Below are 24,240 nucleotides of genomic sequence, written 5' to 3' on the forward strand. Positions count from 1 at the left end.
TTGAGCAATTCTCTCTCCGCCCGCGCCGCCGTCGCCGCCAGCGATTGCGCCTGCGCACGAGTTCCCCGCCTGTCCGCGGTGCGCTTGCGCACACCTCTACCCTCCCCCTTCCCCGACTTCCGCCAGTGGTCTCCGTCCGCCGTGCGCCTGCGCTAAGCTGCTTCCCTCCCATCCTCCTCTGCGGCCGTGTCCTGGCCTTAGCGGCGCCCCTCCCCCCGCTGAGGTGACTGAGAGGGACGTGCTCCGGCAGCGATGGAGGTAAAGGGCGGGGCTCCGGAGCCCCTCACAGCCTGGGGCCCCCTCCCCCACCCCTTCTCCCCCATGGGCCGCGGGGCGCCCATGTGTGGGGGCTGGGGTCCCCTCCCCCACCCTTTATCCCCCGGGGTCCCCTCCCCCACCCCGTATCCCCCCTAGACTGGGGTGCCCTAGTGTGGGGGCTGGGGTCCCCTCCCCACCCTTTATCCCCGGGGTCCCTCCCCACCCCGTATCCCCTAGACTGGGGTGCCCTAGTGTGGGGGCTGGGGTCCCCTCCCCACCCTTTATCCCCGGGGTCCCCTCCCCACCCTGTATCCCCTAGACTGGGGTGCCCTCGTGTGGGGGCTGGGGTCCCCTCCCCCACCCTTTATCCCCGGGGTCCCCTCCCCCACCCCGTATCCCTCCTAGACTGGGGTGCCCTAGTGTGGGGGCTGGGGTCCTGTCCCCACCCCTTATCCCCGGGGCCCCTCCCCCACCCTTTTCCCCTAGACTGGGGTGCCCTAGTGTGGGGGCTGGGGTCCCCTCCCCCACCCCTTATCCCCCGGGGTCCCCTCCCCCACCCCGTATCCCCCCTAGACTGGGGTGCCCTAGTGTGGGGGCTGGGGTCCTGTCCCCCACCCCTTATCCCCCCGGGGCCCCCGCCCCCCCCCCTTTTCCCCCCTAGACTGGGTGCCCTTGTGTGGGAGCTGGGGTCCTGTCCCCCACCCCTTATCCCTCATGGCCCCTGGGGTGCCCTCCACCACCCTTTATCCCCCCACAAACCGGGGTGCCCCAGTTTGGGGGCTGGGACAATCAGTGGAACTGGAATGGGAGTAAGGAGGGAGTGGGTTTGGCTTTCACTGCTGCTGCAGAGGTTACAACAGTCTGACTGCTGGCTGTTGTTGGGCTTGGCCACTAGTGTCCAGGGTGAGGAACAGAGCTAACAACTGTTCTTGGGAATATTGGGCTCTACTAGCAAAGTTAAGGTTTGGGTTTTTCTTCTGATCTTGGAGAATTTCAGCTTTTGTTCTAAGATAAACATCAGGGCTTCACTTAAAGTACGTTGTGCACCCCTTTCTTCCCCCCCCCCCCTCCAAGAGTATTCAGAACTATTGCAACTTTTGAAGGTGTGGTTTGCATCCACTGCTATAAACCTGCATCCCAGTATTATCACTTCAGAAGCAATACAATAAAACGGTAGTTATGCTGTTCAGCAATATAGCTGAACATTTGGGAGCTGAGTACTATGTGAAGGAGTTTCAAGTCTTGGAGCCTCACCTTTGCAAGATAAAACAACATGGAAGACTCATATTGCTTAGTGTATAATTACTCCATAAGAGCATCAAACTCAGGGAATTCTGTACTTTATATAGCGAGAGACATGCTGTGATCAAATTGATGTTTCCTATTAAGAATATATTTGGGACAGGTGGGGGGAGATGGGGAAATATACCTGTCCCTGTGTTTCACTGTTAAATATTTACTGTGTTTTTTAGATATTTTAATTGGGGCTGTCTAGCAATTAAAAATATTAATCATGATTAATCGCATGATTAATTGTGCCGTTAAACAATAGTAGAATACCATTTATTTAAATATTTTTGGATGTTTTCTACATTTTCAAATATGTTGATTTCAATTACAACACAGATTACAAAGTGTACAGTGCTCACTTTATATATATTTTTGATTACAAATATTTGCACTCTAAGAAACAGTATTTTTTTCAATTCACCTAATACAGTACTGTAGTGCAATCTGTTTATCATGAAAGTTGAGCTTACAAATGTAGAATTATGTACAAAAAATAACTGCATTCAAAACAAAACAATGTAAAACTTTAGAGCCTACAAGTCCACTCAGTCCTACTTCTTGTTCAGCCAGTCCCTCAGACAAACAAGTTTGTTTACATTTGTAGGAGCTAATGCTGCCCGTTTTCTTGTTTAGAATGTCACCTGAAAGTGAGAACAGGCATTCACATAGCACTGTTATAGCTGGTGTTGCAAGATATTTGTGCCAGATATTCTAAAGATTCATATGTCCGTTTATGCATCAACTACCATTCCAGAGGACATCTGGCCCGTAAATATCTAGCAACGCCGGTTACAAAAGTGAATGCCTGTTCTCACTTTAAGATGATATTGTAAATAAGAAGTGGGCATCATTGTCTCCCATATATGCAAACAAACTATTTTGTCTTAGCGATTGGCTGAACAAGAAGGAGGACTGAGTGGACTTGCGAGTGCTAAAGTTTCACATTGTTTTGTTTTTGAGTGCAGTTATGTAACCAAAAAAAATATTACATTTGTAAATTGCACTTTCACAATAGAGATTGCACTACAGTACTTGTATGAGGTGAATTGAAAAATACTGTTTCTTTTGTTTGTTGTTTTTACAGTGCAAATATTTGTAATAAAAAAAATATAAAGTGAACCCTGTATGCTTTATACTCTGTTATAATTGTTTTATTTATTTATATATGTGTGTATATATGTGTATATGTGCTATAATTGAAATCAATGTATTTGAAAACAGAAAAACATCCAAAATATTTATAATAAATTTCAGTTGGTATTCTGTTATTGTTTAACAGTGTGATTAAAACTGCAATTAATTTCAGTTCATTTTTTGAGTTAATTGTGCAAGTTAACTGCGATTAATCGACAGCCCTAATTTTAATCCTTGCTACTTGGAATTCAGTATTTACTATATTTTTCTTCTATCTTAAAATTAAGACTTGCAAACCCTCTGAAACATGTTGAAAGACTGTTTAGTTTCAATGCAGGTATCTCTTAGAATTTTTACCAGATATTTGTTCTTTTAAAGCAGTTTAAGACGATTCACAGCAAATGCACGACAGAAACAGTATACTGTTAACAACTCCTGCATGGAAGTATGCTACTATCTCAAAAGGCTGTTCAGTAGCCAAAACTTAGCTCTAGCCACTCTGATGCTAGGAGCTCTTGTACATGTAATTTAAAACAATAGTGATTAAAATATTTTTATATTTCTGCTCAATTAAATGGCCTTAAAAGCTTTTTTTCAAATAAAGAAACTACATGTAGAAGCTCATCTGAGCTTTTCAGTGTATGTTCTGATGACTGAGGAAGTAAGGAGTGCACTTTGACATTCTTCAAAAATAAGTTCTTCTTTATCCCTTCTAGATGCCGGATATTGTGAGGCAAAATAAAATTGCGGAACTGAAGAACTTCCTCTGTTCTTCTAAGGTAAAGCATATAGAGTATTAACATCACTCTTACTGCTGACAAGTTTCCCATTATGTTTGATCCATGCGCCTTCACACTTGCACGCATTCTGAAGTTGTATATTTTCAGTTTTGGGGAAAAACTTGTTCCAGTATGCAGACAGTTTAAGAACTCTTAATTTTAAAAGCAATATTTTAGCTAACTTTAAAAGCATTCTTAAGAATTCTTCTGTCAACCTAGCTACCGCCTCTGGGGGAGATGGATTAACTGCGGTGAGCCCGTCTTGTCACTGTAGTGAGTGGCTATTCCGAAATGCTACAGCAGTGCCACTGTAATGGTTTAAGTGTAGACCTAGCCAGAGCCTGTGCCTTACTGGAAAAATATTTTGGGCATTGCTGTCATTCTGATTGTCTGTGGAAAGAATTCTGTAAATGAAAACAAGTTGTTGTAATATGAGAACTGGCTCAAAGGTAGCAAGTGTGTTTGTACACGTGATGTGGGCTACAGCTCAGATTAACTCTAATTTTAACTGAGTAAAGACTTTGAAAAATACAAATTACAGAAAAGGCATCATTAGTATCAGTATTGCAAAGTTTGAGTTGGCTCGCTAGTAAATTTAGACTTAATTTTTAAAAAAATACATATCAGTACCATTTTGACTTTCTCCCAGTTCCAGATCCCTTGGGGGCTTATAAAAAAAATGTTGGTGATTAAACTGCAAATGATTGGAACAAAATTTATGAAATCTTGCTGGTTGGCCTTAAACTGAAAATTTTCAGCTCAGATACTAAATTAATACTCAGTTTTAAATATTAACTAGATTATTGATTAGTCATTATGACTCCATAGCTGAAAATTAGTTATGACAAAGGTAATGTGGTGTTACCTTGGTTACAAATTGTCAAATGTAAATGGCTATTTGGTATTGGTATTTTATTTCAATACAAGTATTACTATCTATCTTTACTAGATTGTATACAAGCAAAACAAAGCTAGTAGTGGCTTTTACCTAAAATATCCAGTACTGTATTTTGAAAACTACACTATTTTAAACTCCAGGATTGTCAGAGAGGGACATTACATATTGTTTCAGAATTACTCTGCTGAAAATAATGGTAATTCTATTAATGTGTTACTTTCAGGAACCTGTGTAATTTCTTGTCACTATGGTAAACTGAAATTGTTTCATCTACAGCAAGTCTAAACTCTCAGTGAATATTTTAGTCACTACTTACTGCTAAACTAAACCTCTTCGTTTTTGTAAAGAACACTGAACTTTCATAATGTAAAAGTATTGGAATATACAAATGATAGCATTTGTTTTTAGAAGAAGGGTCTAATTATGGTAAGGGAGAATTCCTTTACACCATAGAAAAGATCATTATTGCTTGATCAAGGCAGCATACCCTAAAGCATTCAAGTTGGAGGTTAACATGGTTCATTCTTTCTAAATAATCAGAATTAAAAGTACAGGAAGGTAATACAAGGAAAAATCACTTTCTAGCACTTAGTAATTTACAACCAATAAATATTTTAACTGTAGATAGGGCTGTCTACACTACCGCTTTTGTCAATGTAATTTATGTCACTCTGTGTTGTGAAAAAAACACCCCTCTGTGCATCACGAGTTACACCGACAAACGCCGCCGGCGTGGACAATGCCATGTAGGCCGGAGAGCTTCTCCCATAGCTACCACCACTCGGGAAGGTGGTCTTATTATGTCAATGGGAGAGCTCTCTCCTGTCGGCATAGATAAGCTACACATGCGATCTCACAGCTGTGCCACTGTAAGATCGCTAGTATAGACATGGCCTAAGGAAGGAAGTATGTTGTATAGCTTAACTTCCAGTAAGAAATATCATATCTGATTTGAGGGAGTCTCTTAAGAGCAGGAAATAAACTACTAATAGGTGCATGAGATTTTAAAAAGCAACCAAAAATCCAAAGTCCACTTCCTAGAAAGCTTCCATCTCTGGTTATATTTGAGTAACAGGAAATTAGCCGAGCAAATAGGAGTTTGATGATTCATTCTGAGATCATGAAGAGCGTTCCCTAAGCAATCAAATGGAGAAAAAAAATCATAATGCTAGTCTTTCATAAGTGGCTGTCAAAACTTACTTACCCTGTATATTTTTTTCTGTAATTTAAAACAGTTCAACAACTTTCTGATTTGAGGATCAGAGAAATTGACTTGCTTAAGTCAAATTAAGTACTATTACTGTTATCTTGTCTTTTGGAACTCAAGAGGAGTTATTTCAAACATAACTTTGCAACTTAATTCGTACAGAAACATGATGAAGAGTGCTTATTTCCCTTGATCAATAGCATTAAGTAGCCTTTCCTGTTAGTCCAATATATTTACTTCTCTGAAGGAAACTGGAAAGGAAATGATCCTCAATGCATTGAGCAACTGATATGCCAGGGAACCCTTGCATGAGACTGACCCTCTCATATTCATTTTCTGCTGAATGAAACACTGGTTGCTGTTATGCCTTCTCATCCCTAATATTGATTTGCCTTTGAGTACAGCCAGGTCACTGGTTTTCCCATTTCCCCCCCCCCCCCAAATAAATAAACTTAATAGTTTTCAGTCTTATTTTTAAGTTGCCTCAAGTCTTGCTTCTTACCCTTGCTAACTGACTTATTGTATTACTTTGTGCAAGTCACTTAACCTTACTTTGTTTGCCTCTTCACCTGGCCAATAGGAATAATTACACTTGCCTACCTGGCTGATATTCTGAGAACGCTTTTAAAAAGCTGTATAAATGACTATGTCAATATAGATATATTTCCGTTACAAAAAAATCAGTGGCAATAAATTTTGTGGTAAAAGTACATGACCTGCTCCCAAGAGGAAATTTAAACTTTAAAAGCAACAAATATTTTTGTCCTATATTCCACTGTGTTCTCTAACAGCGTTCCAATAGTTATCATGGAGAAGTAGTAACAGATTTGAAATGGGAGGAATCTGTTTTAAAAATCAATCTGTGCTAGCCTGAAAAGTGTGAGATTGACCCATTCTGAGAGGACTTGACTCTCCATGCCACAGAAACCCCATTGTTACCTTGCAAGAGAGGTGGGTAGCTGAGCAGCGATAGGGTTGGCCTCTCCATTCAGTGTACACTTGGAAGATGGGCGATCAAAGGCAGTGTGGAGGCCATTGCAGAGGAAGTGCAGAAGGCAGGCCACTGGACTCGTTCTTATGCTGATTAAGTACAGTAACTCCTTGCTTAATGTTGTAGTTATGTTCCTGAAAAATGCGGTTTTAAGTGAATCGATGTTAAGTGAATCCAATTTCCCTGTAAGAATTAATGTAAATGGGGTGGTGGTGGTGGGGGGTAGGTTCTATGGAAATTTTTTTCACCAGACAAAAAACTATATTATATATGTATGCACAATATAAGTTTTAAACAAAATTACTGTACACAGCAATGATGATTGTGAAGCTTGGTTGAGATGGTGAAGTCAGAGGGTGGGATATTTCCCAGGGAATGCCTTACTGCTAAATGATGAACTAGCACTCAGCTGAGCCCTCAAGGGTTAACACACTGTTGTTAATGTAGTCTCACACTCTACAAGGCAGCAGGAATGGAGGGAGGGGAGACAGCATGGCAGACAGAGAGACGCACCCTGTTTGTGTGGGGGGAGAGAGAGATGTGCATTGCCCCTTTAAGTATGCTGACACCACACTCTAAGTAAATTGCCTTTAAAAAGATCAGGAAGTTGAGACAGCAGCTGTGTCCAGCTCTCTTGGTCCCGTTGTGTCTCCCCCCTGCTCTATATGGAGAAGGGATGGGGTGGGGGGGAGAGGAGGGCGGCGGGACACCCTGACATTAGCCCTTCTCTTTTCTCCTCCCCTGCACAGCAAGCAGGAGGCTCCCCAGCAGCTAGAAGGCAGGAGCAGCACAGGGCAGTGTGGGGAGGGACAGCTGAACTGCCAGCAATTGATCGCCTGCTGGGCAGCTGATGCACAGGAAACTTAGGGGAGCGGGGAGCCGATGGGGGTGGGGGGCTGCCGGTCCACCCTGGTTCCAACCCCCCACCAGCTAGCTGCAACGGGCTGCTCTTCCTTCAAGCAGTGGACAAAGCAGGCAGCTGCCAAACAATGTTATCAGGGAGCATTGCACAACTTTAAATGAACATGTTCCCTAATTGATCAGCAACATAACAAGGAAGGAGGTTAACTAGGACGACTTTAAGGGAGGAGTTGCTGTAGCTCAAAACCTCCTGCAGCCAGGGTCACTAGACTTCATTAATGGCTATGGCTGGGCTGGATTGCAGCTGGCCATGGTAGACTTTTCACAGAGTCAGATTACTTAGACTTCATGTAGATTTTCAGAATTTCATCCCAAAATATATTAGTCTTACATTTTGTCAGGAATGTATGTGGTATAGGATATTTTTCTGGCTCATTTTTCATCTTGCTGTTTAGGTCACCAAAGTCCAACACTAACTATGATAGCGGAGGCACTCCCTACACCACCCACAGGCAATTTTAATTACTAGAGTGATTTACCAAATTATTAATATAGATAAGTGAACAGTAGAAATGCCTTTTCTCTGACAGAATTCAAAACGTATCTTCCCTCCTTCTGTGTCTCTTTGAATTGGAGCAAGAGACATGATTTAACACAGTGCTGTAATGAATAATGTGATTTCTAATAGGTTTCTTTCACTCTGAACCAGTTCACCTCTCTACATTTGGCAGCCTGTAATGCACTTAAGCGTTTTCACAAGTGTTTGTAATAAAGTAGCATTGTTCTTCTGTGACTTCACCTAGTTAGCGTGTTCCAGCAAGATCAACACCTGCTAAGCGAGTCCTATTTGGCTGACACTTGCAATTGTGGCTTATGTAGGTAACTTTCTGGGAAGTGAGGGTCTTGGCTGAAAATTTCTGAGAGATTTAATTCTGGATGCCCAAAGTTAGGCTCCTCAGTGTCAAAATATGGCTTGACTTACAAAAGTGCTGAGCCCAAACAACAGCGGTGGAATTCTGTGGGAGTTGGAAGTTGTTCAGCGTCTTGTTGAAAATCAGGTCACTTCTCTTCAGGTGCCTAGTTTTGGATTTTAGTTTAGCTGTATGCAGACTGGCTTGAAAATGTTTGGCCTCTGTATACAAACCAAAACCCCAGGAAGAAAAGTTTTTATTGTATTTAGAATGCCTGGACTACTCTACTAGGGAGGGCCACCTGCTTGGTGATTACTAGCCAGCAGAAACAGGATATGAATTTTTAAGCCCTGGGTAGAAAAAGTCTTAAAAAAGATCTTAGTGAGTTGCAATTCTGGAAGGGAGTCTTCTCACTTGTTTCCACCGGTTACTTGTGACTATAGTGAAATTCTATTGTCCAATGTATTGTTGTGCTTATTTAACTACTTACCTCAGTAGGCTGAGAGTGTGTTGTTCCAGGTATTTGTTCTCTGCATTGGCTTTTGATTTATTTCCAAGTGAAATTCAGAACATTGGTTATAATCTATGAAAATCCAAAGAGTCTGGCTCCAGATTACTATTCACATTCCTCTATTTCTCTCAATGCCTTGCCATGACAGTTGTTATTTGGGGCTATTTTACTGTTGGTTGCTAGGGATAAATTGTTGCGCTTTGGTGACCCTGCTTTTCAACAGAAGATCCCTAGCTGTAGAAATTGCTTACTCACTGTCATGGTCTGTCAGAGCCTTCAAGATTGGTTGCAAGGTATGTCTTTACATAGTCATTTTGGAGGCTCTTGCGCCTGTCACCGGGGCATTTTCAAATGGGAGGTGGAGTGTGTGATTCTCCTTAATAAATACCCCTTGATGCTGTGGCAATTGGAATATAATGTTAGGACTCCACTTAATTGTTTTATCAGTAATGTAAGGAATGTGCTGAGAGTGCAGGACTGATCCTCAACTGGAGTAAATTGTTGTAGCTCCATTGAAGATAATAGAGCTATGGCAGTTTTGTATCAGCTGAGGCTCTACCCCAGAGTATGCAAAGGTTGTCTTTCTGACTCTTTCTAATTTGTTCATGTCTATGGAAAGTGAGAAGTTGTACTCCTAATCTAAATAGGATAGTAAATTTCCTTGGGGGAAGTTGGCTTTGTGCTTGAGGACTGGCCCAAGACTTGGGAGATCTGTGTGCAATTCATTTAAGCTCACTGTGCATTAGCTCCCCATCTGTAAACTGGGAATACAGCCTCTTTCTGCCTTGCTTATTTTTGGATTGCAAGGTCTCCTCCTGCTGTGTGTCTGTACAGAATCTAGAGCAACAGGACCCCGATCTCTGGAGCTTTTAGGCACTATTGTAATATAAATAACAAAGATAAATGATTTGTGACTCTGAATATGCTTTTGTTTCTTTTTAGTTACAAAATAATCCTACTTCAGCAAGTCCTGTTTTTGAAGCAAATGGTAATCAGCCTGTCTACCCAAACTCCCTTCTTCCAGTGAAGTCAGTCCAACACAGACCAGGTATCCACTTTTTATCTCTCAAATTCTTATACTGGTGTCCATCGCTGTAGTACCCAACTTCCCCCCAGGAGTTAGAGCTAATTATATATCCCTGTCTTTGCAACCCAGGTGTTTAGAATTAAGGCTTTTTTTGTTTGGGTTTTTTGCATGTGTGAGAGAGGAGTACTTACTTGTGGGGAAGCTATGTCAACAGTTAGGTTTCACTGCGTCCAGAACTTAATGCACAACTGTGGTCATTTTAATCTTTTCTGGTGATGTGTTCTGTGTTCTTGTTCCTGCCTCTCTGAAATTCTGCCTTCGGCACCCATGAGTGCCGTTCTTCTTGTCAATGGATTCATTGATCCAGTGGAATGGAGGTGTTGTAGGAGGCCATAGTTGTGGAAGGAGAAGGCTTTTCTCATGTATCCAGGACTATCCCAGGGAGGACTTTATTGTATGTATTTAACATTGGCTCTAATACTAAGTAAGTTTACCTGTGTGTAGGCAATTACTAGGGATGTAAAAGGTTAACCGGTAAGCATCAGTCTTATCGGTTAACACACCTTAACCGTTAACCCCGGGCCGGCCAGCCAGCCTGCCATCCCTAGCACTTACTAGAGCAGCAGTACTTGAGGCTTAGGCAGAATTGCTGCTACAAAATGTATTCTGCCCTTAGCTTTCTTCATTGTCCCTTGATAATACAAGGAGGAGAGCTTCACCTCTTTGGCTCCAATGAGAGCTGCAATGCCTAGACCCAACAGAAGGGAAAATGAGAATTTGAACCACAGCTTCTCTCAGATTCTCTCATCTCTTGTCAGTGGGCATAGTATGTCTTTGTTTTCACTGTTGACAGAAGGCCTGAGAGTGCTCCAGCTGAAGTCAGTGGAAGAATTCCCATTGATTTCAGTGGAAGCAGGAGCTAGTCTATACTGTAGACGGGGTTTTAAAAAGTCCTCTTACTGGTGAGTAAGAAATTTTTGTGGTTGAATGTTAGCTTCTGCTGAAACTAAATAAATTCTAGCCTTTGTGACTAAGTGTTGTGTAGGTGTTTCAAGTCTAGCTTGTATGTAGGAGTGGCCCAGTATGTCATACCAGTGGTCCAGCTATTTCAGCATCCTGGCATTGACTGTGGCCAATACCAGCTACTTCATTGGAACCCTCCAGTAGGCAGCTGTGGGATATCCTGCCCCCAGAAGTTTCCTTTTAACCTTGATAGAGGCTGACATATGCTCTGAAGCATGTGTCTGAATGTCGCCTCATATTATGAGAGTAAGTAAATCTGGAACTTGTGTTCACCCTATCTATTCTGCTATTTTTTGTATACTTATTATTTGTCTACTTTCTAAGGTAAACAATCCAACTCTTTTCAATCTCTCTTCGTATACGTTTGTCCATGCTCCTTATCATTCTCGTCTACAATGTATGAACCCTCTCTAGTTCTGCTGTATCCTTTTTGAGATGAGTCTGCAAGAAGAGAACACCGTAATGTGGAGGAGGGCATTCCTTCGACCTGTTATTTTCTCTCCCATTCCATTTGCATCCTAACATTTTGGGTTTATTTGTTTTTTGATTACTGCTGCACATTGAGCCGTGGTCTTTATTGAGCTATCTGCAGTGATGCTGAGAGTTCTTTCTAAATTAACTAGCAACTCAGGAATTATTAACTACTAACTCAGTGTAAGTTATTCCCTCTAAGGCATATAACTTTGCATTTATCAACAGTGAATTGCATCTCCCATTACGTTGTCCTCTCATCTAGCTTGGTTAGGTCCCTCTGAAGTGCCTCATTCATCTGATGTTGACTAGTCTGGGTTTTGTTAGTGGTGAAGCACTGAAGTGACAAAATTCACAGTTGCCAAATCATTAATAAGTTATATAGTAAACACCAGGCCTAGTATAGAACTTTTTTTTGGCACCCTGAGGTTAATTTCTTGCTGCGATGAAAACTAATTTCTTCTGTTTTTCATTTCTTAAACAGTATATACACAATCTAGGGAAACTCATTCAAATGCCCAATAGGCAATTCTTTATGTACCTGACTGGAAAATGGCTGGTTATTTTTACTCACCCATTACTCTTTCAAGAGGTCAAATATTCTGCTAAAAATGACAGTTAAAAAAACGAGTGAATGAATACACTCAGTGTATTAACTTAGCATTCGTGTTCTACACCAGCGGTTCTCAAACTTCCTTGCACCATGACCCCCTTCTGACAACAAAAATCACTACACCCCCCCCCAAAGGGGGGGGGGCGAAGACTGAGCCCCACCGCCCTGGGCTGGGGAGGGGCCGAAGACTGAGCTCCACCGCCCTGGGCTGGGGAGGGGCCAAAGCTGAAGTCCCAGGGCTTCTGCACTGGATAGGGGGCATGTAACCTTAGCCCTGGGCAGTGGAGCTTGGGCTTCAGACTTGCTAGGGCCCAGAGCCAACACCAGCCTTGGCGACCCCATTAAAATGGGCTTGCAACCCACTGTTTGAGAACCCTGTTCTAGACCCTCTAATACCAGGCCCAGGATCAACTGCTGGGAAGATGAAGGAGTCATGTCTGTGGGAGAAGGTTAAACCTCTGAAACCGTAATATAAAATTACCATTAATTGGGTGACAAAGTTGACTGTTCCCATTAAACTATCCAGATTTCAAGTGTAAAGGCTTGTTCTTGTTAACACTTACTCCAAAGAACACTCCATTAAGGAGGTGAGGCCCCAAAACAAGTTGCTGGGATAAAGGAGTTTTCTCATATTATTCAAGTTGCTACTGAAGCCTAAGCATAGAAGTGGTTTATCAAACGAGTGACTAATGAGAACAAAACTGCACTGAGCTTCCTCCTTTCTTAAAGTTTCAACAGAAAAGGAAACTAGGTGTCGTCATACAGCGGTATCCTTATCAGATCACAGGCAGAACAAAAAGCTAATTAACACATCTTGCATCCCTGTTTGTGCACAAATTTAGTACAGAACGCAAGTTGGAAATGTCAACTTTTCACTAATTCAACTTGCATTTAAATGACTAGTTTACTTTCTGGTGTGAGGAACCGTCTCTTTGAAGCTTACATTTTAGTCTCATTGCGGTGTATCTAAAGTAACATTTGATCAGAAGATGAGAGACTGAAAGATGATTGTGGCTTTGAGTGATGCATTAAGTATTTCAATGAGTGGCATTAAAGGGACACAGATTTTTCACCAATTTCCAAATCACTCTAGTCTGAAAATTTTGTACACAACATATGGCAATTATAAGTGACTCCCATAATTGCTATCACTGAAAGGTGTTGGCAGGAAAAATGCTTTTCTCTGTAGTTCATCTTATTTTGTGCCTTTGACAGCACTTTGTGTAGTCTTACTCTTACTTGCATAGCTTCTTATTCTGAAAAGACCTTTACAAACATCACTGGAGAGCAGAAAAACCCTTATTTAAAAATCAGTAATAATTCAAAAGATGTTATTTAGTGGGTGCTTCATTAGAAACTGGAGCCTTTTTAAAAATTGGTTAATTAAGAAAAAAAGATTTAAGTTGACAATATCCCCTTAACATCTACTTTGCTTCCTTTTGCCAGTATGCTCAGAATATTACCTTCTACAGGGATTTCTGTTTTCTGTGGCACAACACAGCAGTATGTTATGTTTATTTAAAAAAAAAAAAAAGTAAAACAGTGAATTATTTGCATTTCATTCTTTAGGAATCCTACCTACAAGAATTCTGGAAAATGGTTGACAAGGTTATGGCAAAACAGTGCTTAACTGTTTGAACACTGATTTTAGCTAGCATGGTATCTGTCAGCATGGATAGTCGTCATTAGAGGCATGGAAAAGCTTACACGTGCAGAGATATTGAAAAGATTAGGCCTGTTTAGAGAGGAGACTAATAAAAGGGGACATGATACAAAAGGGAAATCTGATGCTCCTAGTTACCCATTCTCATAGTACAAGCACAAGAGGCTGGGTTGTTTTTTGTACACAATGCAAATTAATGGCAGAGAGTGAGTGAGGTTATTGAGTCCAGACAAGGGCACAATAAGTAGGTAACAAGACTAACTAGACGCTGATAAGGATAAAACCCACAGTTACATAACATGAGAACCAAATATATAACGGGTATGAACACTTGTGTTTCAGGGCATAAGCAAACCATTGATCTGTGTTCAGAAAGAAACATCCCCTATGGACAGGTTATTGTGTAATGGTTTGTTATGGCTTGCACATTTCTGTGAAGCATGTCAACTCTCAGAGCTGGGGAATGAGCTGAAATGGAACAGTAGGCTGATTTGGTATGCTAATTGTCTTGTTTACAAGTCTAGTCTACGTTCCTCCATTTTTCCCACCAGTCTGAGAATCTGTGCCTTCCTGTTCCTTGACTCTCCCAATTGCTGCTATGGGAACCCCTTTTCTTTTTAAACAGAAGGACTTGGAAAAAGTATAAAAAATGTAGCTCTCTGCGAACACCTGTGTACTTGCACTGAATCCTGCGAATCCCCAGGATTTTTGTTAGGTGATGGTAGCGTGCAGGTGGCTCTTGCAGCAGTCTGAGCAGTGCTGCTTGCAGGGCTGACTTTGTATACACCATGGTAGCAGGAATAGGAGCTACTTTCACAGTAGATGCATGATAATTGCTTGTATTTCTACCTTGTATTTCTGTCCTACTTATCAAACTAGCACTACTTCGTGTGTGTGTTTAATTAGCATCCAAATTCTTTTTTGCTTTCTTCTGATTTTGGTGGAGAGATGTCCGCCTATAATGATGAAGAAAAGCAGTGAACATTTAGGATAGTTTAAGAGCACACATGTAATCCATATTGATTTCCTCCTAACATAGGGTAGGTTTGTTTAAGCTGCCTTTGTTCTGCCACACAGAGATGGTCAGCAGTCAGCCTCTCACCATAGTAGATAACGGCAAAAAGAAAAAGAAAAAAAGGAGGACCAGAGCCACAGACCATCTCCCAGGGAAGTTTGAAGGTTGGTGTCAATTTGCAGTGTCTCTGATTTATAATGTCTGTGTCTTCTTGGCCCCTTTCAATTTTCGAAGCAAAATAATTGCTGTTCGCCAGTGCAGCGAAAATTAACACTGCTTCATCTTTTATTTCTTCCATCACTTGTTTTCTTCAGTGCCTTTATTCCTTATAGTGAGCTCTTTGCCTCTGTATTTCCATTGTAAATTTGTTTTTAGAATAGGCAAGGTGCAGAATATCTAAACAAGTGTTTGGTTTTTTAGAATATTTGCATACAAACTGTTTCTATTAAGTAACATGTACCTGCAAACGTAAACCATTTTAGAACAGCTCAATGTAACTGAACTGATCAATTAAAAAAAAAAAAACTGCAGAAAATAGCACTGAGTGAAAACCAAAAACTTGAGGTAGTTACCCTAAATATCATTTTAGCTTTAATATTTAAACTTCAGGAGGTATTTATTCTATAGATTTCTAAACCTAGAGCATTTTCTGATTAAGAAATAATGAAACATTTTCCTCTTTGAAAACTAAGGGCTGATTTTCTAATCTTTGAATCCCTAATTAGGTAAGATATTGAGAACATAGGAAAAGTAGTTGAGATTCCAGCAGTCATTGAGTTAGAAACACTTTCTAATATTAATAGGATTGCAGTTTCACTCCTACAAGGAAATCCATTCCTGTGTTGTTTTGGCGGCGATCAGAACAGATAAAAATTGAAGTGTAAGTAAAGCTGATGCATCTAAGTGAAAATGCTGCATAAATGCAACTTCCCCAGTTTATTACCAAGGGAGTTCTCATAGTTGCCGTCATATTAAGGCTTTTCATCAAAACAGTAGCTTGTCTTTACAATTCACCAAAATACTTCTGCTAATGTTTGCTTTGTGCTGATTTTTCTGGCAGACTTGTACAAGCTGACCGCTGAGCTCCTTGGTGAGGGAGCATATGCCAAGGTTCAAGGTGCTGTTAGTCTGCAAAATGGGCAAGAATATGCAGTAAAAGTAAGTATAGGATCCAAGGAGGGAGTGTTTTCATTTGTGTCTGCATATCTTATTCCTCATACTGACTCAGTGATAGAGTACCTGCAATAATTGAGTAAGGAATATGGAGGGCTTCTTTATTTAAAAAAAAAAAAAAACAAAAACCAAAACTCAAAACAGTCCTTTCTGGTGATAAGTAGCATTGATAGACATTCTGTGTACCATGCCCTCTGGAATGAACTGAAATATTTTAGCAGTGGACAGAGTTCACACAAAATAATATACCATATAATGGTTAGACTTCCCTGACTTTTCCTTTCCATCCTATTTTGAATGGAATTCTAACAGCTGGTGTTTTAATTTATAAAAGTGGAGGCAAAAAGTCCATCGGAAGCATTTTTCTTCAACTTGTTTGAATAGCTTGTCATCTGCTACGTTGCTCCTATCTTTCTGATTGGCGAGTAGTCCAAGGTGGCCTATTAAATAGCTATGAGCATTTGACAGAACAGCTCAGTATACAGAGTGCACCCACTAACCACTATATCAGGGGTCAGCAATCTTTCAGAAGTGGTGTGCCGAGTCTTCATTTATTCACTCTAATTTAAGGTTTCGTTTGCCAGTAATACATTTTAACGTTTTTAGGTAGTCTCTTTCTATAAGTCTGTAATATATAACTAAACTATTGTTGTATATAAAGTAAATAAGGTTTTTAAAATGCTTCATTTAAAATTAAATTAAAATGCAGAGCCCCCCGGACTGGTGGCCAGGACCCAGGCAGTGTGAGTGCCACTGAAAATCAGCTTGCGTCCCGCCTTCAGCACCTGTGCCATAGGTTGCCTACCCTTGCATTATAGTTATGTTTACTGCTGTTTCCCATTCAAAGTGTAGGAAATACCTTGGTAAAGGTAAATACAGTGATGCAACAAACTCTTTAATGGCACCAACTTTGGAATTATAGAGTATTTGCGACCAGCTTTTAAAAAGAAACATTTTGTGCCTGTAGTTTTGAGGCAGCGATTAATTGCAAGTGTAAATGATAATATCTAGACATCTATCTCACTACCTGATTGTCTAAACACTATATCACTTGTGACACAATACTGGAGAGACAAAAATGGAAGCTGTTTTGAAGCCTCTTTAAAAATCTGGCCCTATAGATACTGAAAGCCTTTATCATTTGATTTGTTGAGGTTAAAAACTGAGACTAGAGCATTAACAATTTTATGAATAAACTACATTAAGGTATATACTTCACTGGTAATATTGGCTTCTGAGCTTTCCTTTTTTATGGGCGAATTTTGTGCTTGTGAAAGTGAGAAACTATAATATTGGATATATAGCCAGTGATAGAACCTGTAGCTGCTTCACAAGCTTCCAGCCCACACATCTATCATTTAATTGCAACTTTTTTGTAACACCCTTGCTTTTCCAGTCCTCACCCTTTTGTTTTTTCCCCTGAGCAGTGCCTGAAGTGCAGAATTGTATTGCAGCTTCCTGGTATTGACAAAGATTTGCTCAGACCTGTGAACGCATCACACTTGGCGAAGTTATTGAATTAACTAACCAACTCTCATCTTGCAGTGAAGTCAAAACTGTGTCATTAGATGCCTGTAATAACCAATTCTTCATTTCTGATTGCTAGATTTGAGTCATGCCATAAAACTTTCTTGTAAAAACTCTAAAGGATTTCCTTTTCTGCCCACGTGAATTTAAAATGTGGTAATTGGGTTTTGAATGTCCCTTTTTCTCCTCTTTTCCAGTTCTTAGATTGCCATCATTACTATAGTATCTGCATGCCTTCCAGTGCTGCATTAAGTGCTGTGACTAACGCCTTCACATGTGAAACTAGACAAGCCATGGATGTTTCCCTGGGACAGGGCATGATTGGAATTTGAACCCAGGATCTCTGAACCCAAAGCCACAACTGTACATGTGGGCCACAGAGCCATTTTTAAATATAGATTCCAATTCTTTTAACAGATAATTGAGAAAAATACCGGACACAGTCGGAGTCGTGTTTTTCGTGAAGTAGAAACATTGTATCAATGTCAGGGTAACAAGTAAGTATTGCTTATTTTCGTCTTTAGAAGGTGTCTCTCAGAACTGGTGGTGTAGGAAGGGACAGAAGTGCATTTTTCTCCTTCAGATCAATTTTAATTTAGCCTTAATGTTTTGGGTGTGTAACTCACATCCTACTACATTTTATTTGAAAGGTTAAGACAATATTGGGGAAAAAAATGAAATTTTAAAACTTATTGGCAGCCCGATCAGCATGGAGGTAATATGCTTGAATGTTAAATGGATTTCATTCCAATAAATTTTTTTTGAAAGTCCCATATTTGTCTAAAAAGACCTTAGATACCATTATCTCAGTATTTGCAGTGTTCCTTATTATTTATTTGTTCTGCAGCGAGATTACAGCTCCACTGTGGCAGGCTTTGTACAAACACATTTAACCATGGAAATACTGGAGGGATGGAGATAATGTTGAGTTATCAAAGGCAATTGAAAGAATGACCACCTCATTAAGCTTCATTTTCATACTGCCTGGTGTTACAACTGCTTTTGTAAGGCCATTTCTAAAACAACTGGTAGAACTTGTTAGATTCTTTGAGGGATGTATCGTATCTCCATTTCTGGTATGCACCTAACAATTCATGTGCATCCAATACGTAAGTGATTAAAAAATGAAACTTTAATGACAACGTGCAAAGTATGAATTTCATATTTACTTAAATGCAGACTGACCTTGTATGTTGTAATTCTTAAAGCAACAAGGAATGTTTATACTTTCTGCCGCAATGAACACAGCCTAGCTAAGCAACACTTAGTTGTGACCTGTTGGGTATCACACTGAGCCCAAAGTCTACCAGACAGATGTTGCTGTCTCCTTCAAACAGTGTTAAGTTCCGCTCTATGACTTATAGGGAAGAAGAATGGCGAGTAATTATTTTTGTTTTTGCCTTCAGGACAGGCATGCTGTTCCAAATTATTAACTGAAAACTATTACAGCTCATTTTTCTCTGTTACCATTCAGCTGTTTTCTTTTTATAACCCTGCCTAGTAAACTACTTTATTTTTCAGTTATGTGAAATTTAAGTAGTGGAATCTGACCCGTGTAAGGTGAACATACTTTTTTTTTTTTTTTAATCCCACAGACTACAAAAATAACCTGTTTCCCAATTAGTATTCTCATTTTTTGGTTACTTCTAGCACTTCATAATTTTAGCATATAAAGAAATATTTAACACACTTTTTCCATTGTTTGCTTGTTTTATTTTCTCTTTAAGGAACATTTTGGAGTTAATAGAATTTTTTGAAGATGACACAAGGTATTACCTTGTCTTTGAGAAATTGCGAGGAGGTACTGTACATCGTATTTGTTAATTTTTATTAAGAGTTAGCATGAGCTGTCATTTCTTCAGTGTCTTAAAGAGATCTCTTTTTAAAACAGGATGAAGGATTTATTTTAAATGCATGATAAGGTGCATGTTGATGTAGCTGATCATACATTTACAAATCTTCTGCTTTATAGTTAAATAATGAAATGTTCAACTTTGTTAGGCTGGAAGATTTGGAGTATAATTATCAAGTCAAATAGTATCAATAGAGAAAGGGGGGAAATGGGATGAAATTTCAGAAATGTTTTGCATGATCTTAGCAGATACAGACACCTCCGGATGTCACATTGTCACGCTGTCACATTATCACAGCACTCTCTGTGGCAGCATTTTACCTCCTAATAATATGATGTAGATGTTCAATCATTTATTATTTCTGGAAAGCTATGGGGAGCTGTTGCAAATAATACTTTGCTTCTGGCTTATGACACTCAGTTGTAACAGCTTGCTTATGAATCTTTTGAGGGCTCGTCCAATTAAGCATGCTTGGCCACTGGTTTTCAGCAACATGGAAACTGATGGGTTAGTAAGGAGGGTGTCTTAACCACCTCGCAAGAGAGTGGGCTTTCTGCCACTGCTAGACGGGCAAAAGTGGTGCTTAACAGGAGACAGTGCTAGGGGTATCGGTGTTCATCCATGGTTTTTCTTTAGCAAAACACTAGATACAAATTTTCCATTGAAACATCAGTAGTAATGGCATATTTCAAAAAGTAACATGCTTCTCTTGTCCTTTTAAAATGCTGGCTGTTAACATCCCCAAACTCTGATGTTGAATTGTGTCTTTTGCAGGAATTGCAGTCTTCCCATACGAGTTTAGTTAAATAAGGCTTATCTCAAATAGAAGCTGGGAACAGTCTTACATTAAGTTCATGCTTTGAAAGCATGAGTTCCCTTTCTGTCTGCCTCCCTCCTTTCATGCTCTTCCCAAATAACTTGTAACCCATTTTATCAGAGTGTAATAAAGGGGCTGGGTGTATAGCTCCTGTATCAGTTGGGTTTGTGGGGGTGTACTTACGAGTTATAAGAGGGGCTCTCTCCTTCAGCCCACCTTCCCAGCTGAGGTTGGGCTCTGAACTCGGTGTCTATGTGTAAGTTTTATATCTGTGTATTGAAACTAGTACCATTGAAACACACTTGAAATAATGTGAGTTAGGGGTGAAGCTCTAATTTCCTATGCCTGACATGCAACACTACATATACTCTATCAGATACTGGTTTTGTCCTCAGCAGTGTGTCTGGCACCTCTGACTATAATTTGGTTTATGTGCAAGGTTGTATTCAGCTCTCACTTTGCAAATATATTTGTATGGGACTTCATTGCCTGAGCTATGTGACTGTGCAGTTAGCCAGAGGGTTGCATAACTTGCACTTTCCCATTGCAGTCATGCCTTACTGTGACCGGGTAATTGGTTAAACAGACCGTCAACTATCGCTAATCTCTTTGCCTGAGAGCTTGTAAACAAAATGTCTAAATTGCTTATGTTTAAATCTAGGTGTTTTTTTGCTTAATTTATATGATTAACCCACTTGAATGTGGAACAAGATTGAATTTAGAGTACATATCATTCATTTGTTCATTCCAGAGCATCCGAAAGGTCTTCTCTCTCCATTCCCAAAAGTCCCTTTTGAACAAATGATACAGTATACATAACAAATTTTATCAGTGATGATGCTGATGACACAAAAATGGGGAAATTGTAAAAATGAAGAGGACAGGTCACTGATATGGAATGACCTGGATCTCTTGGTAAACTGTGCGCAAGCAAACAGATGTGCGTTTTTGTACGTCTAAATGTAAATGTATACATCTAAGAACAAAATATGGAGGCCATACTTACAGGATGGGGGGCTCTATCCACCACAGCCCCCAAATCTTTTTCAGGGTTGCTAATTAGCTGCGCATGAACTCCCAGTGTGTCGCAGTGGCCAAAAGAACTAATGCAATCCTGGGAAGAATAAACGAGAATCTCACAAAGGAGTAGAAAGGTTATTTTTATGTCTGTTTTTGGCACTAGTATGGGTTTTAGTATAAACTAATACTATGCAAAAGTGGCAACAGCTGCCTAATGGATAAATATGGGGGAACATCACCCTCCACATAGTACAGTATGTGAGGTTTCCTTCCTGGGCATCTACCAATTCAAAATAATAGGACTGAAGTAGCTCAGTGTATAAACATCCACTGCCTCAAGGATTTCATATCAGCAGGCAGCAATTTGTCCTTGGTCCTCACTACCTGACCTTTCTGGTAAATATAACAATCGTGCTGAGTGCGAAAAGAAAAAAGAAAAGGAGGTTAGGGCCATTTAGAGTGGTAGGAGTCTTTTGGGCAACATTAACTGTAAGCCTTGAAAGATTTTATGTTGAAGGAAAATCTGCACCTATTTGCAGAAAAGTCTTTATCCTGTATTAAAGGGACACTAATATTGTCTGAAAGTTGATCTGCGTTCACTAGTGTTGTGTCTGAATGGAATCCTGAACAAGACTTAGCACAGAGCAGGACATTCTGCCCAAATATGTCAGGATCTCACCTTGACTTTAGAGGAAGTTTTAAATGCACATCAAAAGAAGAGGTTGGGGTTTTGTTTTTGGCACTGAGGGACAAAAGTGTGTCTCTTGATCCTACAGCAATTTATTCGTCAGTCAGGCGTAGGTTACACAAAATTAGATGACATCCAGGTCATTCTTTACCACAGCAGATATAGTCCCACTGTGCTGTAGCAAACATTCAGCAGCAGCCCAGGTGCTAGGCCATGGTTAGCTCTGTTTTTGAAATTCACTACCAGGCCAGTGCTATTTTACACACACAGCATATTTGCATATCTGCAGCAATACCCACTTTCTACCAAATCAGGGTCTATTGTGCACTTTCAGTTCATTATAATATGCTAGATTTTCACTCTTGCAAAACTGCGTACAGGGCTGGTTCCAGGCACCAGCGCAGCAAGCAGGTGCTTGGGGCGGTCAAAGGAAAGGGACGGCACGTCTGGCTCTTTGGCGGCAATTCGGCAGCGGGTCCCTCAGTCTCTCTCGGAGGGAAGGACCTGCTGCCGAATTGCTGCCAAAGAATGAAGTGGTGGCAGTAGAGCTGCTGCCGATCACGGCTTTTTTTTTGGCCACTTGGGGCAGCAAAAACGCTGGAGCCAGCCCTGACTGTGTATCAAGTATGCCTTCTTGTATCCTTTTTCTGTCATTCTGAGTTTTGTCCAAATGTGCTAGTTACCAGCAAGCTAATCCAAAGAATAATCAAAGACGTGAAGGATTCTAAAGTTTCTATTCCTAGTTACATTGACATGTTTTCCATAAAAATATAAAGTAAGACCGAATGAAACAAAACCCATGTACCATGTTAACTGAGCAAACGTGAAATCCTATTCTAATTACGAATAGTCTTCTAAATTTTAGCACTGTTCACACTGGGATCAGACCTGTGCTAGTTACAAAGAGGTTGACGCTAACACAACTCCAGTCCCAATATATGCAGGGCCTTTGGTGTTTGATACTGGCAGTATTTGCATTCAGTAGCTCTGCTTCAAATAGTCTTCTCTTCTCCTGTTGGCCTGTCACTTTCACAGGTTCCATCCTAGCCCACATACAAAAGCGAAAGCACTTCAATGAACGGGAAGCCAGCCGGGTGGTAAGAGACATTGCGTCTGCTCTGGATTTTCTGCATACAAAAGGTAAAAAAACCAAAACCCTTCTATGTGCTCCTAATTGAGGTTCTACATGCCAGACAAATTACAAAGTTTAATCCATAAATATTCAGAACTAAGCATTAACTTTGCTAACCTTCCAGTCATGTCAAATTTTCCTTTATCTTCCCAAACATTTTCTAGTACGAGTTGTGTTTAAGTGGGTATCTCCTGTTGGAAGATTTAAATCACCAGGCAGGGAGAGTTAATATTGAAAGTTAGGTCTGTTTTTGTTTGGTGCTTAAACCAGCATGTGATGGCTATTGGAACAGAACTACTTTTACTTTTTACAGTCTCCTTTCAGTCTGACCTGGATTCTTTTCACAGTATTTATTGAGAATAGCTCTATTCAGTTACAGCAGCTTATTTTTACAGTAAGATCTTTTCTCCAGCCTAAAGACTCCAACCATGCTAGTAGCTGCAAGCAAGCGAATCCTCATGCCTGACTGAAGACAAACTTTGTGCAAGAGCAAAAATATGTGCACGTCTTTTTGTGGAAAATCATCTCACTGCAGAATTTGTTCCCTGTCCTTTTTTACAATTTGGGGTGGATTCTCAAGCTCTAAATTTAAATATGTTGTATGTGTTTTGCACAGCTTTAATATATTGACACAGAACTCCATGGGCACAATTAAAACAGTTACCATTTGGCCATTTGGTGGTCTTATCTGAATTAAGTTACTTTGTTGATTGACACCTGCTCTCATCACCGCACTATCAGAGTGTTTGAATTAGATTGCATGTAACCAGACATTAAATCTCTCTGTCTGCAATGGACTGTATAAAGGTATTTACTGCTTGCCCTTGTTCCACCCTACAAATCAGGATTGCAGATGTTCTATAGATTTAGGATTCTGTGTGTCAAGATATTGAGCACTCTGGTCCCAGTTCAGCAAAGCACTTAAGCATGTGCTTATCTTTAAGTCCCAGAGCTACTCATGTGCTTTAGTCTTTTGTTGGAGTGGGGCCATAGTGCTCAGCACCTTGCTGGATTAAGCCCATAAAAGGTAAAGAATCTATATAATAAAATTCCAAGATTGTTACTCTGAAGCCTAAAATGTCTGAGTCCGCGTGAAGGGTTTAAAGCAGCTACAAGCATGGTTGAAAGTTTTTGTTCAGAATTTCATCATGTTCAATCATCAGTGGGATTTGTGGTCTGATGTCCAGTTAATAAGTTCTTACCATTTTTAGCTGTTTATATACATGTGACTTTAGAAATTGTACCTGGACAACAGCATGGGCTTTCCGCTACTAATGTAATGTTAAGCAATTGAGGAACAAATAAAATGGCAGACTTAAGGTATATAGAATATTGTATATCTCTATGCACTTTAATACAGAAGTCAAATTGGGGGGTG

General features: G+C 40.3%; 1 protein-coding gene across 3 annotated transcripts in view; it reads left to right on the top strand.

Moving 5' to 3' along the window:
• MKNK1 (MAPK interacting serine/threonine kinase 1) overlaps nt 1-24,240 on the top strand; it is a 34,862-nt gene continuing 10,622 nt past the window's right edge. Inside the window, exons 1-8 of one of the 3 annotated variants that reach the window (XM_039485147.1) lie at nt 1-258; nt 3,399-3,461; nt 9,783-9,888; nt 14,715-14,816; nt 15,713-15,810; nt 17,770-17,849; nt 19,080-19,153; nt 22,766-22,870. In XM_039485147.1, the coding sequence (XP_039341081.1) occupies nt 253-258; nt 3,399-3,461; nt 9,783-9,888; nt 14,715-14,816; nt 15,713-15,810; nt 17,770-17,849; nt 19,080-19,153; nt 22,766-22,870 (634 nt within the window). In that variant the 5' untranslated portion in view covers nt 1-252. The remainder of the gene's footprint in view (nt 259-3,398; nt 3,462-9,782; nt 9,889-14,714; nt 14,817-15,712; nt 15,811-17,769; nt 17,850-19,079; nt 19,154-22,765; nt 22,871-24,240) is intronic. The other 2 variants (XM_039485145.1, XM_039485146.1) reach the window with 2 other exon arrangements.

This window comes from Mauremys reevesii, linkage group 8 (genome assembly GCF_016161935.1).
Source record: "Mauremys reevesii isolate NIE-2019 linkage group 8, ASM1616193v1, whole genome shotgun sequence".
NCBI lineage: Eukaryota > Metazoa > Chordata > Testudines > Geoemydidae > Mauremys > Mauremys reevesii.